Here is a 26,673-nt window from a genome sequence, read left to right as displayed (position 1 = left end):
GAGCAGCAACAATGATGCCTGTGAGCGCGGCTGCCGATTCTACACGATCAGTGAATTTGTCTCTGATGGGCCAGGCCATGGCAATACAGTGGATGGGAAAGACGCAAATCCTGTAAAGACAACATGTTACAATTGTAGGTTATGGTGAGAGTTTGGGTACATGTGTGTTGATGTAGTGGCTGAGCACTTTGGGAGCCATCGGAATGTAATAAAATTCATACAAAAAAAAAATCTGTCAACAATACACAGAACTGCAACCAATAGCTTTACCTACTTGCCCCAGAATTATGCATTTTTCACTAAAGTTTTTATCTTAAAAAATTGTACATAGATGCTCAGTCTCCAATTAGTAAATTAGTAGGTACTATTGACGGTCTGATTTCCCTTTTTTGGGACTTTGGGATATGGGTTTTTCATCTTCTCTCTTCGCTTTTGTTTTATTTTATTTTTATAATGCTGTTAATGTTAATACTATTAATATTATTATTGACACAGTGATTATTAGAATGTTATTCAAGTACTGCTAATAATAGAATAATAAAATGATTTTTTAAACATCTACAAAAATCAAGGAAAAGGGTAAACAGATGAGATGGGTATGACTTATCATGAACTCTTTGGCAGCATAGCACTTCTGGAGCCATCTCTGTAAATATAATTGATAAACTAAAATTACAGAGGACATAACATGTATTTTTGCCATACCGGACCATTGGGTTAACAAAAGGGAAACATGATTTAATATTATCAAAAATATTCTACTATACAAATCAGTTCATTTTGTCCAACCTGAAGTAAAGTCGTTTAATATGAATGACTCCAAATTACTGAGGAATGGTCGACTAATACTTCCAATTATGGTAACAGGGCAGGGCAGTCAGGTTACCAAATCAAAACAAATTTTTTTTATCAGATTCATTCAGGAAGTAGGAAAAGAACTAGAATTGGTAGCATTAGGCAAGACCAGGCTGCACATGTATGGAATGTGTGTGTTTTATCAACAAGATCTTTAAACCAGCACGCTGACAGGAGCTAAGTTTGTAAATCTTAAATGCCTTTCTGTAAAACATGGATAATGTAGTAAGTAGTTTCATAATAAGATGACAGAGATTTGATACGTTACATCATTTTATATATTTTTGACACATTCTGGTTTTATTTATTCTCCATACACAGAGATGGCTCCGCAAAAGCTTAGGTAGTCACTAAGGAGTCAAGTACTAGTACAACCTCTCCCACCTGGTTTGGCTTTTCCTTGATTTTTGGAAAGATACTTTTTAGTTTTTATTGCTATTAATATTTTGATAGCACGATGATGGTAATGATGATAGTAGTAATGGTAATAATTATAATTATGATAATGATAATGATCATATCAATATCAATAGCATTAAAATAATGGAGGAATAGGGAAATCATGTAAGGTCTACTAATTTACTCCTTAATGGCTGAAAGATTATGGAGACAAAGCAAGATTACAGTTGATAATATATATACCCAGTGGCAATGGTTTAATTTCAGCATATATGCTACAATATTGAATTTGCAGATATACATTATTCTGTCTAATTCAGTCATCAGTACATATCATTTCATTAATATCAAGTCGGGTCAGTTTCTCTCTCTCTCTCCCTCCCTGTCCCTTTTTCCTTCTCTCCTCCCCCCCCCTCCTAATATTATCCCATCAGTTTTTTCGTCTTCACCCAATTGATTTTTAATTCAATTCATAGTTGACTCCAGACCTGATATATTTATTTATTTGTTATTATTATTATTATTATTATCATCATCATTATCATTATTGTTGTTATTATTAATATTACTATTATTATTATTATCATCATTATTATTATTTGTTTCCCTCCCTCCCTCCCTTCCCCATTATATTTGTGAAACTACTATTGCTGTACCCCAAAAAGCTGTTTTCCCCATACCATATTATATACTCATTTGTCATTTGTTTTATGTTACATTATTGATTGATTAAGCATTTTCTCTCCAGCTTGTGTTGAAGCCTACAATGAAACTTCAGACAGCACAGTTGCCTGCAAGGCTGGCTGCGATGCCCAGGAACGAACATCACAGGATAAAACTAAAGTGAATTCCTTTTCCTAATTCATGAAGTGCCATAGTCATTTGTTGATTTTTGTTGAAACATTAAGTAACAGTTTCAAAAGCAGACTTTAATATCAGCAACCTGAAAATTCTATCAAAGATTGTGTTGACACAATATTTCATTAATATGATATTCTAGTATGCCTTTTACTACCTTGATTTTCTCTCTCTCTATTTCCCCATTTCAGGAAGAAGAAGAAGAAGAGAAACCAACCCTTCACCTTTTGAAGCCACTAATGCAGATGCAAGCTGTCTACTCCTCCATTGTTGGCGCTGTCCACATTGTCCGCACATCCCTTGTCACATACTTTGTGAGCGATGACAGCTCCATTGTGGCTGTTGAGTCAGAGCCTGAGATCATGCTGGAAATCTTGCCTGAGGCTGCAGATGGAGACTCACCTATGCAGGGACTCCAGGCCGAATCAAGGCAATGTGAGTTCCTGTTTTTGTAGTTGTTTTGGATGTATTTTGGGGATTTATAGGTTATTCTTTAAAGATGGGAGAAGACATGTTTGCTTTTTGGCAGTTGCCATGAACTACTAGGTCCAGTATAATTGCATTTGTAATTAGGGTATCATGGGATATGCATTTGATATACAAAAAAGCTTGACCCATTTGCATTGGGTAGTGTGAAATCATGTCATGGCAAATAACTACAGAAAACAAGTGAAATCATATCACATTATTAGTCTGTGAGACATAAGACTTCATTATAGTAAATTTTTATTTTGGGTCAGGAATTTATTTCTTTAGATGTGTGACAATAGAAAACATGGAACTAGTGACCCTTAAACTTGAAATTGATATACATTTACAACTGTTACTTTTGAATTAATGTATCCAGATCTACCATGGTTAATTTATAGATTATCTACATATGATCCTGAAATATATATAGTGAGAAGTAACAAGTCAGTCAGAACTATTGATCTATATTAAATTTTACAAAACTGGATCTACAATAAAAATTTTCCTCGGTAGTGTCGAGTGACGAGTACTCCCAGGACCCATCTGTGGTACGCTGTGTGTCTCGCCGCCTTGGTGTTCCTCCCTACCTCCTTGTAGCTTCGGCTTTGGCTCTTGTGCTCTTTACGCTGTATGTGATCTTTGCTGTCTGCACAACTGCTAGTCCACCAAAGACAAAAGCTTTCAAGGTTAGTGGCCATCAGTGTTTGAACGTACTTTGAATTAGAAATATGGTTGTAGGGAGAGTGGGAATGAAGGAAAAGTGTTTGTATGTTTTAAAATCATTATACCAACAGAGTTTATTTTAGGTTTAATACTTTTGAAAATTGGTTTTCTTCTTTGTTGTCTGTCTTCCTCCAAAGTGCATTTTGGGCTTACCATTGTTTATCCCCAGAATGGATTGAGTGTCCAGGCTGACCCACTGCCTCTGCCCATCAAACTGGTTCGCCCTGAAGACCTTACCAAGCTCAGTCTTATGGAAGAGGAAGAGCAGCAAGCGCCACCTCTGCCCACAAAGGTCAAGCTACCCGATACCGATATTTAGCCTCTATAGCAGGATCCATAGCAGCAACCTTTAGGGGTTTGTACTATGGTTTTAAGCATATCATTTCTTTTACCTTTTTTCTTCCTTTGCATCTTTTATAATCTAAGATACAACTGTCTTCTCACATTTTGATAAACACAACAGAAAGATTGACTGTGTTTACATGTGTCTGTGACATACATGTACAGATGATAGGCCTGATATTTATTATAGAATTCTCGTTTATAATTCATTGTTAGCAATAACTGTGCATTTTAGTTATTCTTATTGTACCAGCACATGTGTGGATTGAGCTTGTATCAGGTGTGTGAGCATTGTATCTTTTGGAGTTTAATGGCACTTGAGATGCTTTATCCATATTGTATATAGTTGAGCACAGAGGGAATTCATAGTAAATTACAGATGTGGAACATGTACAGCTAATGTTCACACAAGCAGAAGTCTCCATATTGTCAGCATTTACATTCACTACTTGCTCTTTTGATGTCATACCTTTATGATCCCTTTAAATGTGCCTTTCCATATTAGAGAGTTTTCAGCAATCAGGTTTCAAATGGATCATGCTCAAATGGTACAAAACATCCAAAAATTAACCTCAAACCTCTTAATGAGGCATATCACATAACCATTTATTGTCACCAGCTGGGTCTTATAATGTGTGGAGAGTTTAAGTAATTAGACAAAATAGGGAAGATGATTCTATCTTAGATTGTACCTTCACCCACTCACATTTTTTTAGCTTTAAGATTAGTTTCTGTCTAGACTATCTCCAGTGACAAAAATGTTCCCAAAGCTTGTAAAGAACCTCAGTAAACCCTTTTTAGGCCTTATAAAAGCAAAACCTTCTTCATATCTTTTCCAAAGGCATAGTTGGCTGTTTAAAGAATCATTAACCAGCTATGGCTGAACGATTTCCTCAGTTGTAGAGAAATGGTTAAGGAAAAGCTTTTTCAGATATACCTGTGTTGCTTGATGACATATAATCATTGTTTGTTGTGTGTCAGTCTTTATACATTAAGAAACACTTGCGTGATCAAATATACTACCTTGTGAAAGCATGAGAATTGATTCAGAAAAGTGCTGCTTAACAATACAGTACTGCATTAGCATTTTATTATGTGGAAACACTGAAGTACCTACAGCTATTTTCTTTTTTTGTACTTTGAAGTTGTTTGAGATTACATAATTTTTGAACAGGTTTCTGAAGTTAATTTTTATAAAGTGCTCATTGATTAGAGAGAAAAAGGTATTTTCATTTTCAGTTATGAGACGCACCTTGAAATGATTAGCTGTAGCATTTCAGAGTGTTTGTATAAAGGATAGAGAGAGAATGAGTGATAGAGTAAATAAAATATTGTAAAAAAAAGAAAAAAAAAGAATTCTCTGTACTTAATTTTATTCTTCAGGGCCTTTTCTTCAGCTTTTCTAGGGTTTGCCTTTTTTCCCCTGTAGGCCTAAGCCAGTTATGTTGGTGCAATATCGACACCATATTTTGCAAGTTTGATTATGCCAAAACAAGTGTACTAGGATAGGATGCATTTTTACCATGTATCCTATTTTCTTTTTCCCTTTTATTATTTTCTTTTCTTTTCTTTGTGATTTATGTGTATATCAGATTTATATATATATTTATACTACATATGTTGTGCCACATTTTTTTTTTTTTTTTTTTTTTCTAATCATTAATGGAATCTTATTAGTTTTGCAAATACAGTATGATCTTGTAATTCCAGGGGTTCAGTGGATTTGCTATTAATAAATAATACATAATTTCTTTGTGCTTCAATCAACAAACCTGAAAGTACTTCACATACGGCGTATTAGTATGTAGATGTGGATGCGGTCTTTATGTGAGTGAGTGAGACTACAAAGGAGGCTATTCATACTGTTGCTACCAGCACCCAACCAATCGGGACTGACACCAAGTTTGCAAATGTTAAAAGTTTACACATAAGACACAAGTGCTTTAGTGTCTACTATCATAAGCTCATCAACTGGAACTGCCTCTTCTACTGAAGGCTAAAGTTTGCTGGATATGGCAATGGTTACCCCCTGAAGATGATTACCATTACTGCAGCTCAACCAGTAATAGGTGCAACCACCTTCACTAGCCATGTCACTGCCAGGTCGTCTCACCTTTGAGATGGCAGCCCCTTCAACTTTAAGTTGATTAAGCTCTTGGGGACCCTGAGGAATATACCATTTCTCTTCCTCACATACATCAGGCTCACAATGGTGAAAATAAAGATTTTGTACGCTTAAGTCTTGCCCCATTATCCATCTAACCTGCCTTAATGTAACCTATGGTTTCCCAACAGCTAACTATACTTAGATCACGGCTCCGACCACTGCTATGGCTACTCCTTCCTCAATGTTTGGTGTCAGCTTGATCCATTCCAAATCATCCACCCAGGTCATTACTTTGTCTTAGGAATACTTTCCTTCATCTCTCACATCCTCCACTCCATCTGCATATCCAGCTCAGTTTTCTTCATTTTCTGCCCCATCTTGCATTTTCATCCCAATTACACTCCCAGCTTTACAACCTCACTCCACAGCACTCCCTCTTCCTTCCATCCTAGTCATTGCACTATTTCCTCCTCAACATATATTTTGAGGACTTTTTACCCCAGCCAAGTAGGATCAGTTTTTTATGATTCCCCCTACAAACTTTACTCTGACAATACTCTCCTTTTCAACAGTATCTCCAAAAACAAGTAGGGAAAATTTCCTTCCACTGCTGTTCCAATCATTGTCATATCCGTTTTACTGGAACCCATGCCTCTGCTTTTCCACACTTGTCCCTTCTTCCCTAACCCCATAAACAGTTGGATATTATCAGGGAATCCCCCACTTTTTCTTTTGGACAACTTATTTTCCTTCCTCAGGCTCAGATACCCTCCATTTGATCTAATCACCCTTATCCCGCTTTTCCCCTTTTACTAATCCCTGCGTTTATTCCCAAATTCTCTGATAAAAACTTTGTTGAAAGTATCATAGAGGACATTAACTCAATTGGCATATTTGGCAAGAATACTTGCCATGTCCATAATTATATAAGTTTATTTATTGTCTTTACACATAGATGGCTCGACAAGTACTTAGTCACCTAGGAGCCTCAGTACTGCCTATCTCACTATTATTTGTACTGCCTATCTCACCTGTTTACCATTTTACTTGATTTTTGAAACCCTTCTTTTATATTATTTTGTTGGCTTTAATGTTATTGATAATTTAAACCCATTTCAATAATCATAATACTATTATGAATAGTGTTAGAAGGAAAAACACATTTTCCCAACATTTCAAGGAATGGGTAAGTCAGGCGCGATCATTAGAGACTCCTTGGTGGCAGAGTACATGTGGAGCCATCTGTTTGTAACAAAATTCGCTAAAAGCTACAGAGGACCACACATTATCCCAGGCTAAATGGGTTAAGTAAACTAAAAGATTCCAGGTAAGAAATTTTATGCATCCTTAAACAGTGCTTCATATCAATACACATGTCTTACACTGTGCTATTTTCATCATAGCACACATCTGTGTGTAAAAATTAGCTTAACAGTCTTTACGACTTCATTTTACAAAGAAAAAAATCATGTCCAATAATTAATGTATGGCCTAGGTGTAGATATTTTTCCCATAAAAATTTGTACTAATCACCTAGTTAAAAGATTTAACATATTTCATCACAGATTATCAAAATAAATGAACATAAATGCCATTCTCTATTAAACTGATTGTAGGCACTTTACAACTGGTAAATAAGTTCTTATGTGGAACTTTTCCAAAAACTACTTACGGAAATCTTGAAGAACTTGGAATGTTTTAAATATATTCCAAAGACTGATCTCATACAGCCCAATGTAAACAAATAAAATACTGTGGGGTTTAAATACTGTCAACAGTGTAAAATAATTATTAAAATAAAATGCACTAGATCCTCCTTTAACATGCAACCATGTAATACTTGTTTGATATAGCATGAACCCAGTAGTGCTAGGCTTTATTCTGTTCTGCAGGAAGCAGTGTTTATGGATGTGTGTAAGATTATATATGTATGTTTGTTTGTTTGAGAGAGAGAGAGAGAGAGAGAGAGAGAGAGAGAGAGAGAGAGAGAGAGAGAGAGAGAGAGAGAGAGAGAGAGAGAGAGAGAGAGAGAGAGAGAGAGAGAGAGAGAGAGAGAGAGAGAGAGAGAAGGGGGGGGAGATTGAAAGAAGGGAAAAAAGAAAGATAGTACTCATTTCTCCACAAACAATTTCTGAACTTGATTGACAGTTACTTAACTTCATAAATTTATTTATTCTAGCCATTCAACAGGATTCTTATGTAAACAAATATCATTTTCATGCTATTATCAACTTTCCCAGATAAAAATAATGCATTTCAATAATTTAAGTAGGAATAATGATAACCATAAATTGTTTACAAAAGCTTTCACAACCTTTGTTCACTTGAAAGCAGCTTTCATTTACCACAAAACATGCTGAATGACTTGTGTTAAAATGTAATTATAGGGAAAGCTTGCCATGCACATACTTTCAACACTGCAAATGTTTCTTAGGTTCATGAGCTTCCTAAACACTAGCACCTTTGAACTTTGAGCCATATTAGTACCTGGTGCACTGGTTGAACTGGGAAGTATCCAATCTGAATCAGGCATTGCCAATGAAAAATCTTGGTTGAATGGCATAGAAGTATATAATGTGGAGGGTTACCAGTCTACATTATCATGGAGGATTTAATGTTTGAATAAATAAAATTATAAAAGAAATGGTAAACAGTGCACAAGTTTTTCAAGTTTCACTTGTTTTAAGACAAACCAGTTACACAGTACAGTAAAACATTTTTTTTATGTACAGTTGAAACACAACTATCTTTTTTCTTGACTTAAAGTTATCAAAACATTATAATACTCAATAACAATATAAGCTTAGTTGATATGCATGATTAGCTGGAGACTTGGGATTCCATTCTGGTAATGCTTTAAAATATGTGAGTATAATCAGTATTCATGATTCAGAAACTGGACTACTGAACAATATTTGGTATGGAACAGCATATTTTCAGGGGCCTTCATGAATCTAAAAAGCATATAAAGATGAAACAACAGTAACCAGCAGTTTACATTATGCGTTACATTACCACTTGATAGTTTTACAAAATAAGATTAATATTTGGTATTCATTTATGTTGGTGGTATGGTGATAGAAGTTTGTGTGAACTATAGATAGGCATCTGTTCTACGCCTGCACTTTACTTTGCCTTTACTGGCTGTACTACATTAAACACATAATATAAGCAGAACATCCTGACAGGATGAAACAATGAAAGAAATAATGTTCACAGACCTGACAAGCTCAGCCTACATGTGGTAATAAATGAATGGCTGAAATCTGCCCAAGTTATAACTATGCCCAGTGAACAGTAATGTCTGCTGCTTGTAAACATATCACAGACATATAAATGATTTCAATCTTTCCATTATGCTGTTGCCAAAATCTGGACGATAGCTGTGTCTCTGACTGTACATTAATAAAACATCTCAATCCTCACTCTTGAGATTTTGATATCAAAATCAGACATAAAAATCTAAAACAAAATGGAGTACCTCCAAAACATTATAACCTACCTACATTTTCTCCATAGAAAAATGGCAAGATACAATTCAAATGAAACTTCACCCACTATCTCATTTTTTTGAGTAATCTCCACAATTCAAATAAGAAATTTCACAGAAACTTCCCACACAAAAATTAAAGTACAGGGCTAATTGATTATAAGCTGTGCAAGGGCATTTAGCGCACTCTGATAAGGTGGGAGAGCAGGTCATCACGGTGGAGCCGGCCTTTGGCTGGTTCGTCATTGCTGAGAACCTGAACACTGTTGTCCCACCACCATATCAGGCTCCCACCGTATGAAGAACTGTTGGGAAAAAACACATGAAAATAATACATCAGTAATAATAATGATGTTGAATTTAACAATTATTTACAATAGCAACTATAAATCATTTATAATAGTAAAATACTGATAACCCAAAATATTATTACATAAAAATAAAAAATAAGCAAATTATATATTCACTGAGAACAATAAAGCATTGTAACTGATATGGTCTGATAAAACCAAGGATTTGTGATCCAATAGTTGAAAAGTTCAAACTTGCTTTTCAAAAAATTAATTGTTACAAAAGCCAAATACCCTTAACATAATTTCAATTTTACGATTTTGGAGCTTTTGCATCGTGCTGCAGGTGGTGAGCAGCATGAGATAAATAACTTGTGAGATAGTATTGTCAGACATTTGTGAAAAATAATTTGGGTCACATTTCCCTGCCGAGTTCATGATGTGTAATCACTGGATAATGGAACTGATACTACCACTGTTCTGATTAATATTGTAATCATCAGAAAAAATATATAAAAAGAGATGGTGAGTACATCTATACTTGAAAAAATATTGGGATGCATAGTGTTTTTGAAGCTTAAAAGTTTCAGTAGTATCAGATCCAGGGCTGAGACCCAAATGATGCATGGCATATGAAGCATGATATTGAGAAATGTTTTACTGGTTTCTAAACATTCATTTTCATGAGATAAGCTACCTACAATCTGTCAATTTGAAGTAAAGGCTTCCTGAAAAGCCTGACATGACAGCACTATCTCTGTAATCCAATAACACAAACTAGCTTGGTAATATGTGTAAAGACATTTCACAAAACAAAACTACAGTGAACAATACATGTTCCCAGTGGGGTTACGAAAAGGAAAATCTTACACCAAGCTTGTAATATGCTTACCTAAATGGTGCTATGAATTCCTGCTGACATTCAAAGGTAGAGTGTCTTGTCAATGTATTAAACCAATACTTCTTGTTTTGACTCTTACTGAATGCCATCATCCAAGGTTCTAAAAGAAAAAGAAAATATTGATTATTTTTTCAGCACATTCATTAATCTTTTAAAATACATTGTAGATAAAATGTTTACAGATGCTGGCTAGTCCCATTCTGATTTTGAAAAAAAAATATTCTTTCATATTATTTGATGGGCCTCAGTGTCAAATGAATAACTGATGCTGAGAATGCCACAGAATTAAATCTAAATCAAATCTTAATTCTGAGAAAATGCTGGAAAATGTAGGTTATCACATTTTGAAGCAGGTGACTGGCCTATGGTGTCTTCACTCATCCTTCATAACCTGTAGCCAACAAACATGTGAATTAAGGCTGATCAATGGTTAATAAAATGCTGAGCCACATGGTGTATATGCAGCTTTTCTCATTTAACATTCATATAAATTGACGTTTGTAAATTATTTGTGCTTTTAGTACAGAACAGAGGCTTAAAAAAAGGCTAAAATTTTTACCTTTCTCAATGAAAACTACAACTGTTTATAAAGTTTTATAAAACAATGAGCAACAAGTGTTACTTCTCTGTAATAACATTATGATTTTTGAACCCCTTGCATCTGGTTGCGTCACAGAAATCACAATGCCAAAAATACAGGAAGTGGGTTATGTAAGTAGCCAATATCCTGGGCGTGCAGTCTATAGACCGGGCACGCACAAACACTCATGACAAGACTGTGCCTCCCCTTTGCAAAGCTTTTTTTCCATAAACTTTTTAGCTTTTTTGCCCTTTTCCAATGTCTATATTTGTCTTTCTTCATGATTTTTTTATAATTTTATAATTTTTTTATTTCTATAATGAAACTAAAATTCAGATGGTAATAGCTTGCAAAGACTCTTTATCATCTCTCTATATTGTAAATAACAGTACAGTAACAGTATGGAACATTTGGTTGTGTCACATATTCTTTCTTAATTTTCAATTTTTCATAATACAACTTGCGCCGCCAGTCACAGCAGCCAGGAATATGATGTACAGTAAGGAAATGGTGTCCTCCCTGAAGCCAATGCTCTTCCAGTCACGGCTTACATACCTTACATTCCACATTTGTTTATCGATGGGAATAATGCAAAAGCCCCCTTCTAAGTGCCAAATGAGTCTAATCATACTCCAAGAGGTTTGTGCACTCATGGCATGTGCTTTCCATCACTCTGGCATTCACTCATGATGACAAGTCTGTGTCACCCAGCCCACGGACATTTTGTCCAATGACGGCATGTTCATGTCACCCGGCCCTCGACCCAGATGTTTCTATGACAAGACCATAACATCATCGGGATCGTAGGGGATAAGTTTATAACAGAAGTGAAGAATATATATATATCCAATTAAAATATTTACTAAAGATCTCTGTCTCCATATATCCCTCTCGGAATCACAAAAGATCTATGAATATATTAGGAATATTTCATTTCAGTTCCTTGAGCTGTTTAACTAAATTCTAAAAAAACCGATGGTAATGATGCATACAATAGACTATTAACCTAATGGATCTGGAGGGATCACTGGAACGTGTTAGGTGGTTGAGATTGAGTAAGCTGATGTTTAGAAATGGACTCATTCACTAGCTCCACAAGATTTCCAGCAGTCTACGAGGGTGAAGTTTACCATTGAAGAGGGCCATCTCCAGGGAGAATACTATCTCCACACACAGGAACCTTTTCCTGCTCACCACTACAGGTGGAAATAATACAAAAATACAAAGTAAAACAACTGGTACAATGTTACTAAATGAAACTGTTATTGAAGAGTGCCATAACAGTATTATTTAGTATCAGAGTAGTCTGTTCCCTGAAGATAGTATTGAAAAGAGGAGGCAATATGATGTGAAACTGATTTGTATGGGCTGGCCTTATAAGCCACACACCCAGGAGAGTTGCCACTCAAAGAATGATAATCATCCTCATAATTAACTGATCCAATCATACCTTTGGTAGATTTGACCAGAAGCAGTGCTGTGGGAATGGTGTAATACGATTCCCTGTCTGAGTCACCTTCCACTTCAAGGTATACTCTTCTGGGTAGAGATCCTCCTTTCATCAACCTATGGTGCAGTCTGAAAAAGAAAAAAAAATGTTGAGAAGGTCCAGGAACTTCATGTGACTGATTAAAAGGAATAGTATGATCATATCAAAATGCAACTCAGAGGGCAGATGCACTCAGGTAATCACAAATAAACACACCCACACCAATGCACCTATATGCAAACTCTCACTTGGACTAAAACAAACAAACAAACAAAAACACCCACACATGCAGGCATACAAACACTATACATATTTTTCAAGTCATATCAATAACAAAATCCAGACACTGAAGAGTACCTCACAACATATCACATGCAGAATGGCTTACACATATTTTATCACCAAGCCTCCATCAACATTTTGCCAGTTGGTTTAGAGTTCCTAAGCATACATATTTGAGAAAAAGGTATTTTAGCAAGAGAGAGAAAAAAAAGATCAAGCCTTAGCTGCTAAATGTGTAGCATAATTGTCCATTCTATCTGCCCATTAACTCTTAGAACACCAAATCTGCCCTTTTGTCTGCTTTTCAACGACAAATAATACCCGATTTTCAGGAGTTTGAAATATCAAAATTAACAAATACACTAAGAATGTACTTATTCATATGTATCTATATATAACAGTATAAAGACAACAGAATCCCAGGTGATTTTATGATTGTTACTTAACAATTAGTATTGTCTGTGGAGGAAGACAGCAGGCAGGAAACAAAGAAGAAGAAGAAGAAGAAGAAGAAGAAGAAGAAGAAGAAGAAGAAGAAGAAGAAGAAGAAGAAGAAGAAGAAGAAGAAGAAGAAGAAGAAGAAGAAGAAGAAGAAGAAGAAGAAGAAGAAGAAGAAGAAGAAAGAAGAAGAAGAAGAAGAAGAAGAAGAAGAAGAAGAAGAAGAAGAAGAAGAAGAAGAAGAAGAAGAAGAAGAAGAAGAAGAAGAATAGAAGAAGAAGAAGAAGAATAGAAGAAGAAGAAGAAGAATAGAAGAAGAAGAAGAAGAATAGAAGAAGAAGAAGAAGAATAGAAGAAGAAGAAGAAGAATAGAAGAAGAAGAAGAAGAAGAAGAAGAAGAAGAAGAAGAATAGAAGAAGAAGAAGAAGAATAGAAGAAGAAGAAGAAGAATGAGAAGAAGATGAAGAAGAAGGATAATCAGAAGAAGAAGAAGAAGAAAAGAAGAAAAGAAGAAGAAGAAGAAGAAGAAGAAGAAGAAGAAGAATAGAAGAAGAAGAAGAAGAATAGAAGAAGAAGAAGAAGAAGAAGAAGAAGAAGAAGAAGAAGAAGAAGAAGAAGAAGAAGAAGAAGAAGAATAGAAGAAGAAGAAGAAGAATAGAAGAAGAAGAAGAAGAAAAAGAATAGAAGGAGAACAAGAAAAAGAAGAATAGAAGAAGAAGAAGAAGAAGAAGAATAGAAGAAGAAGAAGAAGAATAGAAGAAGAAGAAGAAGAATAGAAGAAGAAGAAGAAGAATAGAAGAAGAAGAAGAATAGAAGAAGAAGAAGAAGAAGAAGAAGATCCTCCTCCCTGGATAACATTTAATCTAACTTAAATTAATATTAATTAAATTATAATTAAATTAAATAATAATTAAATTAAATTAATTAATTAAATAATAATTAAATTAAATTAAATTAATTAATTAATTAATAATTAAATTAATTAATTAAATAATAATTAAATTTAATTAATTAATTAATTAATTAAATTAATAAAATGGATAAAATTAATCTAACTGACCTGGGAGGAGCCAAGACATCCCCAAGGTCTTCTAACTTGTACAGCTGTTTGCATCTTATGGGTGCCAGGTCTGGTCTGCTTGGTTTATTGAGACCGAGAGCAAATTTTCTTAAGTAGTTGTGTCTGCAGGGTTAAAAAATCAAGAGTGAGTACTGAAGGTAAAACAAAAGGAATATAAATGTTCTCTAATGATATATTCAAATGGAATATTGTAAACTTCATTCAAAAGATTCATAATTATGATCATCAGCAATTCATCTAACCCAATTTAGATTTATCCTCTCACTCACCTTTCAACAATATGTAAGTTTCTGATATCCTTCCCATTGAGTACTATTCCATCTATCAAATGGAATGTCGTTAGTTTGCGCTGTGCTTTGTGTTCCCCTCGGTGTTCCACAACCAACTCTGCATAAACCAGGGTATTGGGTGGGAGTTCCAATTTTGTGTCCACACGCATCCAGGAACTAACTGCCCTACCCTCCCATCGGAACACATTGCAACCACCAAGTCCTATAGGTGAGATATAATAACTCTTTTAGTACTCTTACTTTTTTCTCAGTAGGGAGGAACTACATATCTAAATGGAGAAATTTTTGCTGGGGGTGAAACTTTAGTTAGGGAAGGAAATGGTAAAGAAAGTGTAATTTGTATTCAATAAAGATAAATTAATTAACAATATAAAGGCATAAGTGACTTGACATTTTGTTTTTAATCTAGTTACTAACTGATAACTAAACTCATGTAGGCTGCAGTTCGATAGCAGTTTTTTATTTCAATGAAATATACAGGTCTTATTATTACCATATTTTCTTTTTACTGCACTTAATGATCTTTGTTCTATTAACTGTTTCCAATATTGCCACACTGAGAAAGTGCAGTGACAATTATTACTAGATTATGAGTTAAAATTGCAACAATAACTGAACATATCACTAATACTAGAAAAAAAAAAACTTAAACTATAAGAAAAGTTTGGCTACTGCAGTAAAACACAATTATCTCTTTCCTTACCCAGATAAAAGGCTCTATCTTTCCTTCCATCTCGGGTCGAGGCTAGGATCATGCAGCGGTAATCATAGGCACTTCGGAGTTTCTCCTTAAAGTTGCCCAGTGAGAGGTCTTCAGGCGGATGGCACATGTAATCTGCAATCATTCACATTTTGTAACCTAGCTAGCAAAGAGCAAACAAGCAATTATGGTTAGTCTTTGACTTTTATATCAGTATAATTTTACTTACAATATAAAACTCTGGAATGTGAATTACTAAATAATTAATATTCACTTTACCTATATTCATCCATGGATAATCTATAATTCCATTATTTTCTAAAAATTTTGAACTATCATAAAATGCAATGCAGCTCATACCTGGGTTTTCACCATTCAAGAGTTCCATGAATTTGACCTTGGCTTCAGAGCGCTGTGGAGCTGTTCTTGTTCTATCTGGGAGCTGCCAAAGTTCCAGACACTGTGAACGAAGCTCTGCTTGTCGCGGTTCAATCAACTGGGTGTCTTGACAATACACTTGTATTTTGCGTAAACTTACTATCTGTCTGAAACCTATGCTGAAAGGATATGAAAAAGTAAAGTATTATATATCTGAAAGAATAGTCCAATCTTTCTCTACTTTACCTATTTAGACTATTCAACATGTTGATAATAAAAAAGGAAAACAATTCAAGAGTGATCATCAAAACATCAACTGACTTTAATTTTGTAACTATTCCCTTATCCATCATGATCTAAAACAGTAGTAACTGTTCATAAGGTAAATAAAGTTGACATTAGACACAATTCAATATCTCTAAGCTAGATACTATCCTAAAAGATTTTATAAAAAGTGATTCTAGAGCCTAACCAACTATATTTGCCATATATGTAAAAAATGCTGAGTAAAACAGAACAACAACAGAATCAACTTACAGTTACCTCTTCATAAGCTAAGAATACTTACGTATTATTAGAATTGATGATGTACTCAGTGAAATCTTTATCACTCTTTAAATGTTCAAGAGGTACTAGTTCCAGAACATCAATACCTGTAGATTTTAGGCCAGCAATTCTTTGGTTCATTTCAAAGAGGTACTCATATACATCTTCTATTCCTTCTCTCTTCCATTTACAAATAATATACCTGAAAATACATAAAACTGTCTTCAAAGATGGTACTGCACTCAATGTAAATCTATTTGTGATATCACAGGTATTCAGTGTAAAGGAGTTTGAGCCTGACTGATGCCACAGGTGATTAGGACCCCAACTTCACAAGGGGAGGTGGCAACCAACAGAACATACAAGTCATATTGATGGATCACTCAATGTGTGCCCACATTATTATTGTTATTATCATTGCTTAAACTAATCTCGATCTACAACAGACATTTTTATTTGTCTGATACAGTATTGTTAAATAAATCTTGGCAATCACTCAACTTCAAAAATTATAATACATAACTTCCAGACAAGATCATATCTTCTCTTCTGTTGAATAACACAATTACATGTCACTGGACATGGAGAAAAGGCTAAGAACCTTTACATTTACTTCATAAAAATTTACCTTTTTATACCATTATGGAAAACACTAGTAATTCCAAGATTGGTATATCAGTGCCAACTATGAAATCTAAGTCTTACAAGACATAATACTGCAGTTTACTTTAGCAAATCGAGTCCTGAGTCGAGTCTTGAGTCCCTTAATTAAGAGGAACTGCAGATTATGATATGATCAAGGACAGCAATTATCCTACAACTATGTAAATAGAGTCAAGCAATAAATAGTGTAATAAATATGAGTGTTTGCCACACCTTTCTTATGTACACTGAACAGGTTACACTCACAAGGTACACAAGTAGCAGTAATCAGGGAATTACTTAACAGAACCACACTACTCATATACTTATAGGATGGCATTTAATCACTTACAAACTTAGAACCCTACTCTTAAGAGACTGAGAGATAAAGAGAGTGAAATATAAAACATAAGACATATAAAAATTACATATATAATCAATTCCTGTTCGTAGAGCCTAATGATAAGAAGAGAGTTCATATAATTTCACTTAAAAATTCTTGACCCTGTGAATAGTGGCATTGCAGAGAAACAAAAGAAATAAGGATATAACCAGTTTCACAGTGTGACACTATAATTTTTATCATTATCAATTACTCTAGTCATAACCGACTTTTTACTTTTTTCAGTTTGTTAAACATACTTTCAGATGATTGTCCAAATCAGCATGCAAGACAAAAAACCTGGCCTATTATAGTCAGATATCATTCTTCAGTAGGAATCTTTTTCATCTGCAATAATAAATATCATCCACAGTATGGCCAAAGTCAAGTAAGTCTGCTTACTGCTTTTCCAAATCTAAATAATACCCACTAATAATATGCAATCTACACAAGGCAAATCTATTCTCTCACCTTTCTGAGTTTGCAGGTCGACTGGTGTTAGGTTTGTGGAGGCTGACGTATTTAAAACATCGGTACATCAAATATATGAGGCCAACACTGAATGATGTAAATACATCAAACAATTTACACACAAAATGCCCATCTGTAATAGAAAAGTTTATTATCATGATGAGTAAAACATCATGGGAGAGGGAGACGGAGATAGAGAGGGTTATGGGAGAGGGTTATGGGAGAGGGAAAGGGAAAGGGAAAGGGAAAGGGATAGGGAAAGGGAAAGGGAAGGGGAAAGGGAAAGGGAAGGGGAAAGGGAAAGCGAAAGGGAAGGGTAAAGGTAAAGGTAAAGGTAAAGGGAAAGGGAAATGGAAAGGGAAAGGAAAAGGGAAAGGAAAAGGGAAAGGAAAAGGGAAAGGGAAAGGGAAAGGGAGAGGGAGAGGTAAAGGGTGAAGGAGAAGGGGAGGGGAAGCAGGAGGGGGAGGGGAAGGCAGAGGGGGGAGGGAGAAGGGAAAAGAGGGAGATAGAGACGGGGGCAGGGAGGGGAAAAGGAGAGGGGGAGGGGAGGGAAAGGGAGTGAGGGTGAAAGCAGGAGAGGAAGGAGGAGAGGGGGAGGGGAGTGGGGAGGGGAGTGGGAAGGGGAAGGGGGAGGTGAGTGGGAAGTGGAAGGGGAGGGGGGGGCAGTGGGAGGGGGAGGGGAGTGAGGAGGGGAAGGGGAAGGGGAGGGGAGTGGGGAGGGCATATGAAAACTTCACAATTATGGCTACGTATGTAGCCAATCATACTTTCTAATCAATATTGCAATATCTCATTACTATATTTACCACCTTGACCTCTATGGTGATCTTACTCTTTCTTATGACCGTGCTCTCCCCAACAGAGGACCAATAAAACCTGCTGGCTCCTGACTAAACACGTTCCTAGCATGAGTTTCTCAGTGATCTCCACTTATTACTTGGGTTTCACATATATATAGCATCATGATTTATTTTATATTCTATTTCCTGAGGAATTGAAGAGAGCAGAAGATCTTTTAGGCACATAATAACTATGTAAATATTTATTCATAAACTTATATATACTAGTATATATTTACTCTAAAAGAAAAACATTTATAACTCTTATATAGATTATCTATTTCCCTATAACTTCTGAAAAATATGAGGAAAAAGTTTTCCTATAATAAAGCCATCAATTTCTGCCCCATTGCCAATGAGTTAAAAAAATAAGAGAGAATTTTAAGCTCACCAGTTCTCACAATGCCCAAAGCAACTATGAACTGACAGAGGTACAGCTGTTTGGACAATATTTCCTGTATGTTTTCCTGGCCCTCCACACTGAAACCTCCATCAGCCATCATGAAGTGGACTCCCTGGCCTCCCGAACTCTTGCGGACGAAATTTACAAAGTTTGAAATGTTGGTTGGCTGAAACACATCTCCATCACCATCTCGACCATTAATACCTAGGGAAAGGAACATCATAAATGACATAAATTTACTACTCTTAACATGATTTTCAAAAAAGAAAATTACTGATTACTAATACAAGTGCAAGGTATTTTCCTTAATATAAAGTCACATATTTGTATCATTGCTCCTTACAGCTGAGAAAATAGCACTGCTGTTACAGATAAAAGCACACATATTGCTTTTACAACAAATCAGATCTACCACACCCGACTGCAACAGAACTCACCATAATGTGGTTCAAAGAACTCAGCTGGGGCTGCAAAGAAATCATGGAGTTTGAAGTCATTTTCGCGTAGGGTAAACCCAAATCCCTTAGCATCACAGAAATTTTCTGAATCTGTTTTTCTTCTCCATAGAACATACTCTGAGAAACCACCTGGGGCAGCACACACATCAGCAAAGTATAGCACCTCATCAGGACCAACTAATGATTCCTGAATAAAAGATAATGTATAATATAAAATATTAGTATATAAACATAAATGAATACAAAAAATAAAGGATGAAATATAACATTAAGGCATTATTGAAATCATGCAGAGGAAAATTTATTGTTTCGAAGATACCAACACTAGATGATAGTAAGATATTCACACACCATTACACTTAATTCACTAGATAAATAACAAAAATGAAGAGGGAAACAAAACACTTCAAACAAAGTAAGTTTATAAGATCTTTTGTTTATATTTTGCTATATCAAAAAAAAAAAAAGTAGCATAGCAAATTACATGTGATAGAGAATATTCATGAAAAATGCAAAAGCAATCCCAGGCAAACATGACCAAAGCAAAAGTGAAATAACTTACCCCAGTTTCATCTACAGGCCTTGTGAACATGAAGTCAAAAACTGCATCCATATTTGCCATTTTCAAAGCTGCTCTGTTTTGGAAGAAAAGTTTTCCCAGGGTCTCAAAAGGATTACTCCTCGACCTGCTTCTCTGTAATTCCCTCGCATCAAGCTGGTCAAATATGGTCTGTAATGTGAATAGATAAAAAATAACATACTACTGTTTGCTTTAGATGAAGGAAGCTGTGAAGTGGATATTTCATGGGATTGAGAAAGTACTCTGAACAGATGGCATTTTCAGTATTCACCACTGACATAGACCACAAAAACCAGACAAAAATACAAAGAGCATATAACAATACATAATATGCTATAAAACCTGAAGCATGTTTGGCCTTTTATCCATTTTCCAAGGTCTATATCAGTCATCTGATATATTGTATCACAACTCCTTATCATCTCTATAAGTAGTCTATAAGTCTGTGCAATAACAATAACAAATAGTAATATCTTATTATTTGAGTCATTTTGTAATACATCTGGTGCTGCCTGTCACAGTAGGCGGGAATGGGATACTAAGCATAGAAATAGTGTCCTCCCTGGAGCATACTATTCATTGTGTCAGTCATGGCTCACAGACGGTATATCCCACATTTATTTGCCCGTGGTAATAATGCTTCCTAAATGCCTTCTGAGTCTAATCAGAGTCCAAGAATTTTGAACACATGTGTCAAATCATTCCAGTCATACAGCCATCAGCCAAAATTCTCATGACAGCATGTTCACATCACATGGCCCTTAGCCAAAAATTTGCTCATGTTATCCAGATTCAAGGAATTAAGGAATAAATTGAGATTGTTCAGATTTTGATACTAAACAGTATTTCATGATGTCACTTTTTTATGAAGTCATCCTGGAGCTAATGTCCATCATTCCTATTAAATGTTGGTCAGCATACAGTACTAGGCTACTTTCAGCAAAAAGTCTGAGTAGCAGAGTGTAACTGTTATCAACAGTTTATAAATCACCAGACCAGACAGGACAAATACAGAAAATAGATAAGAAAAGTTTGTAAACCCATTGCTGTTGAGGACCTCTAATGTTCACTGTAGTTTTGTTTATGCAATAATGACTACACAAAATGCTTTTTCGAATACTATTTATATCAATACCATTATGATCATAATTGACAATATCAATAACAGAAAATAGAAAAGAATATTTCTGAAAATAAGGAAAAAGATAAACAAGTGAGAAAGGTAGGACTTGTAATTGCTGATAGTCCAATTGAAGAGCACTGACAAAATTTATAAATATAAAAAGAAAATCAATAAATGCACAAAGAAAATTGCAAAACAAGGCTACAGTGAACATTGTACTCTGAACTGCTACATCAAAGGATCTTTTTTACCGAAGAAGAGATGGTGTTGGGGGCTTTATAGTTATGTCATCAAGAGCAGGATCAACAAAACCTGCAATACTTTAATAGGTCTCTAAATCAACACTAAGCAGATAACATGAATATAAAAGCATTAATTTCATCTCACCTTTGCTCTCAGAATGCCTTTCAAAACCTTTGGGCTACAGAATTCCGTCTCATCTGTTATTGTTAATTTCTCCTTGCCTTCCCTCGACCATGACCCAAGAGTGTCCAGGTCAGGCACATCGTCAGGACAGTGTGGTAACCAATGCACTTCCTCATTAACTTCAACATACTGGAAAAGACATTTTACGATAATGATATATCAGAATTTCATATTCTTTGGTGCAATATTTTAAAATGGCATTATACTTATCAACTACATTGTTAGACCAGCAATGAAATTACAAGGAATCCAGCACTTAACTGTATTCACAGCAATGACTTGCATCCTAACCAATATGGTAACCACAATACATTATGTTTGGCAATATCTATGTGCTCTTATGTTACAAAGGCATGATGTACCAAGGATTAAAAAGATTTACAATTCCTTGAAAAGTATATCAATTTACATTTTTGAATGATATTTATTTCTTTTACATACTTGTGTTGTCCCTACTTGGAAATCAATATGTTAACTTGGAACATAGTGATGCTGTGGCAAGGGATTAATAATATGTTGCCTAATAACAAGAATATCTGAAGTGGCACAAAAGCGTTATGTGTATATTGTTAAATTATTTGGTTGTAATATTTATTAAATTTGATTTGACACAGTATATGACATGAAAATGACAGTAGTTGTTAAAAAGTAAAACCGATATTTTCTCCTCATAAAGTAATAAAATACACAGCTAAACTGATTCAAGAAATATTTAAACCATATATACATGACCATTATTCTAATATCTGCAAAAAAAAAAAAAAAAAAAAAAAAAAAAAAAAAAAAAAAAAAAAATATATATATATATATATATATATATATATATATATATATATATATATATATATATACATATATATATATATATATATATATATATATATTTTACAAGCATTTCTTTCTAAATGTACAGGTGGATAAATATTAATTGCATACCTCTTCACTACTATCCCATTCTTGATTATCCTGCGCTTCAAGCCCTTCTATACGAAGACCCAGACCTCGACGTCCTCTCTGTTTGCTGGCCTCAACTGGAGCCACAAGACCTTGCCCGTATTTACCCAAGCCTTTGCCTTCCTCATAACCCATGTTTTTCTGAAAAGAAATTCAAGTATTTCAGATATAATAACAGTAATCTGATTTTTTTTTTAAGGAAAAAAGAAAAGAAAAACTTTACTATCACACATATGCTAATAGGAATTCATATACACACACACATGCAGAAAACAACAATCATGAAAGGCAAACTTGCTTTGTCTCACCATTATCCTTTGGGCAAAAGCACTGTAGTTGCTATTGCTTGGCGCATTGCTTATAGCGGAGGTCTGTGACTTTGCTGCATTTGTATTATTCCAGTCATTCTCATCACTCTCACTATCATCATCATCATCCTCTTCTTCTTCTTCCTCTTCTTCTCCTCTCTCCTCATTATCTGTGCTTTCCAGGCGTTTCTTCTTTGTCCCAAAACCAGCATAACTCTCTTCTTCTGAGTCATCTGGAAGTAAAATATTCATACATACATTTAAAATAATAGTCTATGAAAACCAAAATACAGCTTCTATTTACAAATTACTGATTGCATTTTGGTTTTAAAACACAAGTGTAATACTGCTTTTATTTACTAGACTATTTTATAACTGTCAATCTATAATTAGTTACTAACTGCTATATTTTTAATCATTAAGCACTTCATAACATAAAAAATAAAATCATACAGACTAATAAGAACATAACAAAGAAGTATTAACACCGGTAGAAAATATATTAATAGTAACAAATTAAAACAATATACTTTTCTAATAACTAAAAAAAGAATACAAAAATATGACAAAAATAACATAACAAATAAAGCTAAATACCTGAACATAAAAAATTTGGTTCTTATTCACACCACATGATCACACCACCTCCAGGCTTCTTGTGCCAGTTAAGGTCAACAAACCTCACAAGTACATGTGGCCAGATTTACAAACATTTGCAAGATTTTATTAGGATTGCTTATATAGCATATCAAGATACTTTTTCCTTTCTCAAAATGAACAAATTTTCAAAAGGTTATGAGGTCATAAATCATACATCATTCTTAGTTAATAGTAAATCAGCAGGGTAGGTTGCAAGCTATATCTTCCCAGAATATATAAAAAGTCAGCTTAACTTCACTTTTTGCGAATGTTTTAGATTTTTTGTTCTTTAAGGGCACTACTTTAGTTTTTCTCTATTTCCATGCCATCCTCATTTAAGATTTAATGGTATATGTTTAAAAAATACCTGGAGTAACTTTAAAATAGTACCTTTTCATTATTACATTGGCTGTGATCAATCTACTTTCTTAGGAAACGTACAGCAATTAATGATAGAAACCCTAACAATCTGAAGGCCAATCTGAGGGTAGCACAGTGTCAAGTAACTGCCAGAGCTTCAAATTCATGCTCCCATAATTCTCCTGCTGGTTCTTTTTTGATAATAGCATACCAGAGCCTACTGGAAGTTCTATATAACCAGGATGTATATGGTGGTTTGTTGGTGTTTGCCATAGTGACAACACGCTAATCAGTAGAAGGCCAGTAGTAGACGTCTGTGTCTTCAAAAGACTTACCTTGTTTTAACTAAATTGCTATTTAATGTTCATTATGACCATTACATCAAATTTCTCTGTCTTCATAGGGTCCTCTTCTAACAAAACAGTAGGAACTGTTCTTTACATTCCCAAATACAAATAAGCCAAAATGACACAAGAAAAATTATATATAAAATCAGAATGTAATTTGAAGTTTATATCAGTTCATAAATGACATGTTGGTCCATGACACACAACTGGATTACACTATCCACTAAAAGTTTACTAATGACAACCAAAATTGTATAATCATAGTTACTGGCAGCAAATTTCTTATATATATTTGAACATTAAGCCACGTACCATTTGTCTATACCTTTTTACCTTTCTGGCTTTCAAATTCTAATTCTGAGCAAGATTTTGACCTCCAGAACCCAAACATTCATTGACAATATAGCCAATACTAGTATAGATTATTCATTATTAAGTAATCAGGGCAGGAACTTCAGGTTACAAGGGGCACTGCAATTTTTGCCTTGAAATTTCAGTAAAATCAAGGGCATCATGGCAATTTTTGCATTTTTGAAAGGCATCAAGGCAATCACAATAAATGATCTAAAAATGTGCAGTTTAGTATCCTGTGCACAATGAAGATTCATGTGCAGCATTATCTGATCTTTTGCACAACACATTGGTCTGCCACCGCCACCGCACTATGTACCCCTGCAATGGAAGAATCCTCAACCTATTCACAGCATGCATGCATATTTTGGAATACCTTCATATAACCCATCATGATGATTTTGGTATCGATGAGTTTCTCTTACTCTCTTGTTTCCAAATATATAGAAACCATACTACAGAAACCACTCAAACCACCACATATCTTGGCCCTCAATGGTAGCAGGTTAATTGTGGGGTAATATATAACATAAACAGAATCACTTACTATAATGTCTAATGCTGCCTCCCCCAAACCCCCCACAATGGAAAACAAAGAAACCTCCACATATTCACAGCAGGATAGAGTGTCAGACAGACTGTCAGTTATACGTACTACCCTGTCATAAACCAGTCTTGAATCCAGGCCCTTTCCGCTGAAGATCTTCAACGGATATAGTCAGTCAATTTTTTAAAGCAGATTGTTTGTAAAATTAATGACCATACAGAGATGTTGCTTACAATGTGTATGTGTAATAAAGTTGCATAATTTACTATACTGTAATACTTATGCCCAAGAGGTTCAGCAGATTCTGAAAAACTATCCTTGAAAGCTGGTGGGTATTGATTACAGCACAGGCTTAAATCTTCTCCAGATGACTTGCATCCATTCCAGACTGGGCCAGGAATATGTGAATATATTGCAGGGATTGAAAGGCATGCAATGATTACATATTTGAATACTAGAGAGTGAGAGAACTCAATCGATACAAAAATTGTTGCAATCTGTTATACAGCGCTAATGTGTAAAATTACTTAAGATTGTGGATATTAGATGATTTCTGCAGCATATTTTCTATAAGTTTGGCTAGTACAGAATGAGAGGAATCCATCAATACCAATATCATTGTGATTAGTCATCCACAAGTATTCTGAATATTTACCCAGGGTAGTCTAGAAATTAGCATAGTCTACAAGGTCTCTCTTACTAGAATATATATGGGATTGTTAGCCTCGGAAATCACTTATGCTGCGTTCAGAACCCCTCGTCTTGCTTGTCCAGACATGTCAGGACCAGCAGGACAAAGAGGGCGCTTTCAAACCCTTCAAGGTCGTCGCTGCCCAGAATGCAACCAACTTAAACATAAAAAATCACTCTTTTATCATAACAGTGTCTTAATTTTACCCATTGCATAGGTTTGGTAACTCCTCTGGTGCATGCTTAACTTACTGCAACTGACCAACACAATAATGTCCTTAGATAACATCAATAAAGGGAAATAAAATTACCTATCAATATCTTATGGTTGCCTGCAACTGTCGTTGTCTATATACAAATGCTACTGTAATGTCATCTCGTCTTGCTCACCCTGCTGGGAAGGGGGGAAAGATGGACGAAATGGACAACTTGTCCAGGACGAGAAAGTAGAGGTTCAAAATCGTCATAACATTTTGTTCGATTTGTCTGAGCAAGCAAGACGAGGAGTTCCAATTGCAGCATTAGAGTACCTGTGGCTACCTTATAAAATATATATCTGATTATGACATACATCTCTCCTCTGACAAGTTGTATATACTATAAATTAATAGGCATACACGCTGCTTTATAACGCTGTAGTGTTTATTCTTATGTCTTTTGGCAAGGTTTCATTCCGAAATTACCACACACATTAACGGTTTTGTAAATTCCCAAAAGAAAAATTAAAAGTAAACAAACAACACATTACATTACCAGACGAGAGACTACCGTAGTGTTGTTGTGCAAATCCCCTCTTAGACATGCTTGCAAAAATAAACCTGAATTCCTTTTCCTCAAAATTAAAGTTTAAGATTCAAGGAGGAAACTTTGCTGCGTTGAAAACACACCACTAAGATGTACACTGTGCGTTTGGTCGCTTATTCTTCGAGACCA

General features: G+C 35.0%; 2 protein-coding genes across 3 annotated transcripts in view; one reads left to right on the top strand and one right to left on the bottom strand.

Annotated features, from left to right (window-relative positions):
• Positions 1-5,397, top strand: part of LOC113819145 (transmembrane protein 59) — a 16,464-nt gene extending 11,067 nt beyond the window's left edge. For both annotated transcript variants that reach the window (XM_027371383.2, XM_027371384.2), the window contains exons 2-6: positions 2-134; positions 2,003-2,097; positions 2,304-2,547; positions 3,097-3,269; positions 3,476-5,397. In XM_027371383.2, the coding sequence (XP_027227184.2) occupies positions 2-134; positions 2,003-2,097; positions 2,304-2,547; positions 3,097-3,269; positions 3,476-3,625 (795 nt within the window). In that variant the 3' untranslated portion in view covers positions 3,626-5,397. The remainder of the gene's footprint in view (position 1; positions 135-2,002; positions 2,098-2,303; positions 2,548-3,096; positions 3,270-3,475) is intronic.
• Positions 5,398-8,307: 2,910 nt separating this feature from the next.
• On the bottom strand, positions 8,308-26,673 carry Cmtr1 (Cap methyltransferase 1). The gene is made up of 16 exons (XM_027371385.2): positions 26,494-26,673; positions 22,807-23,039; positions 22,481-22,639; positions 21,506-21,673; positions 19,978-20,145; positions 19,395-19,602; positions 18,946-19,161; positions 17,716-17,848; positions 16,243-16,422; positions 15,657-15,853; positions 15,300-15,431; positions 14,576-14,798; positions 14,286-14,408; positions 12,467-12,594; positions 10,428-10,536; positions 8,308-9,550 (listed from the first exon to the last, which is right to left on the bottom strand). The coding sequence occupies exons 1-16, from the start codon at positions 26,540-26,542 to the stop codon at positions 9,424-9,426; spliced, it is 2,553 nt and encodes an 850-aa protein (XP_027227186.2). The 5' UTR covers positions 26,543-26,673; the 3' UTR covers positions 8,308-9,423.

The sequence above is a fragment of the Penaeus vannamei genome, chromosome 7, assembly GCF_042767895.1.
Source record: "Penaeus vannamei isolate JL-2024 chromosome 7, ASM4276789v1, whole genome shotgun sequence".
Taxonomy (NCBI): domain Eukaryota; kingdom Metazoa; phylum Arthropoda; class Malacostraca; order Decapoda; family Penaeidae; genus Penaeus; species Penaeus vannamei.
The sequence above is the reverse complement of the archived record's forward strand: the minus strand, read 5'-3'. Positions and strand labels throughout refer to the sequence as shown.

Bases quoted from the DNA above. Each gene is read 5' to 3' on its own strand.
- Cmtr1 (XM_027371385.2), bottom strand. From the start codon at position 26,542: ATGTCTAAGAGGGGATTTGCACAACAACACTACGGTAGTCTCTCGTCT. The intron at 21,674-22,480 runs GTATGCAATTAA...TGTCTTTTCCAG, and splicing joins AATGGGATAGTAGTGAAGAG to TATGTTGAAGTTAATGAGGA. The intron at 19,603-19,977 runs GTAAGTTATTTC...TCTTTTATTCAG, and splicing joins GGCCTGTAGATGAAACTGGG to GAATCATTAGTTGGTCCTGA.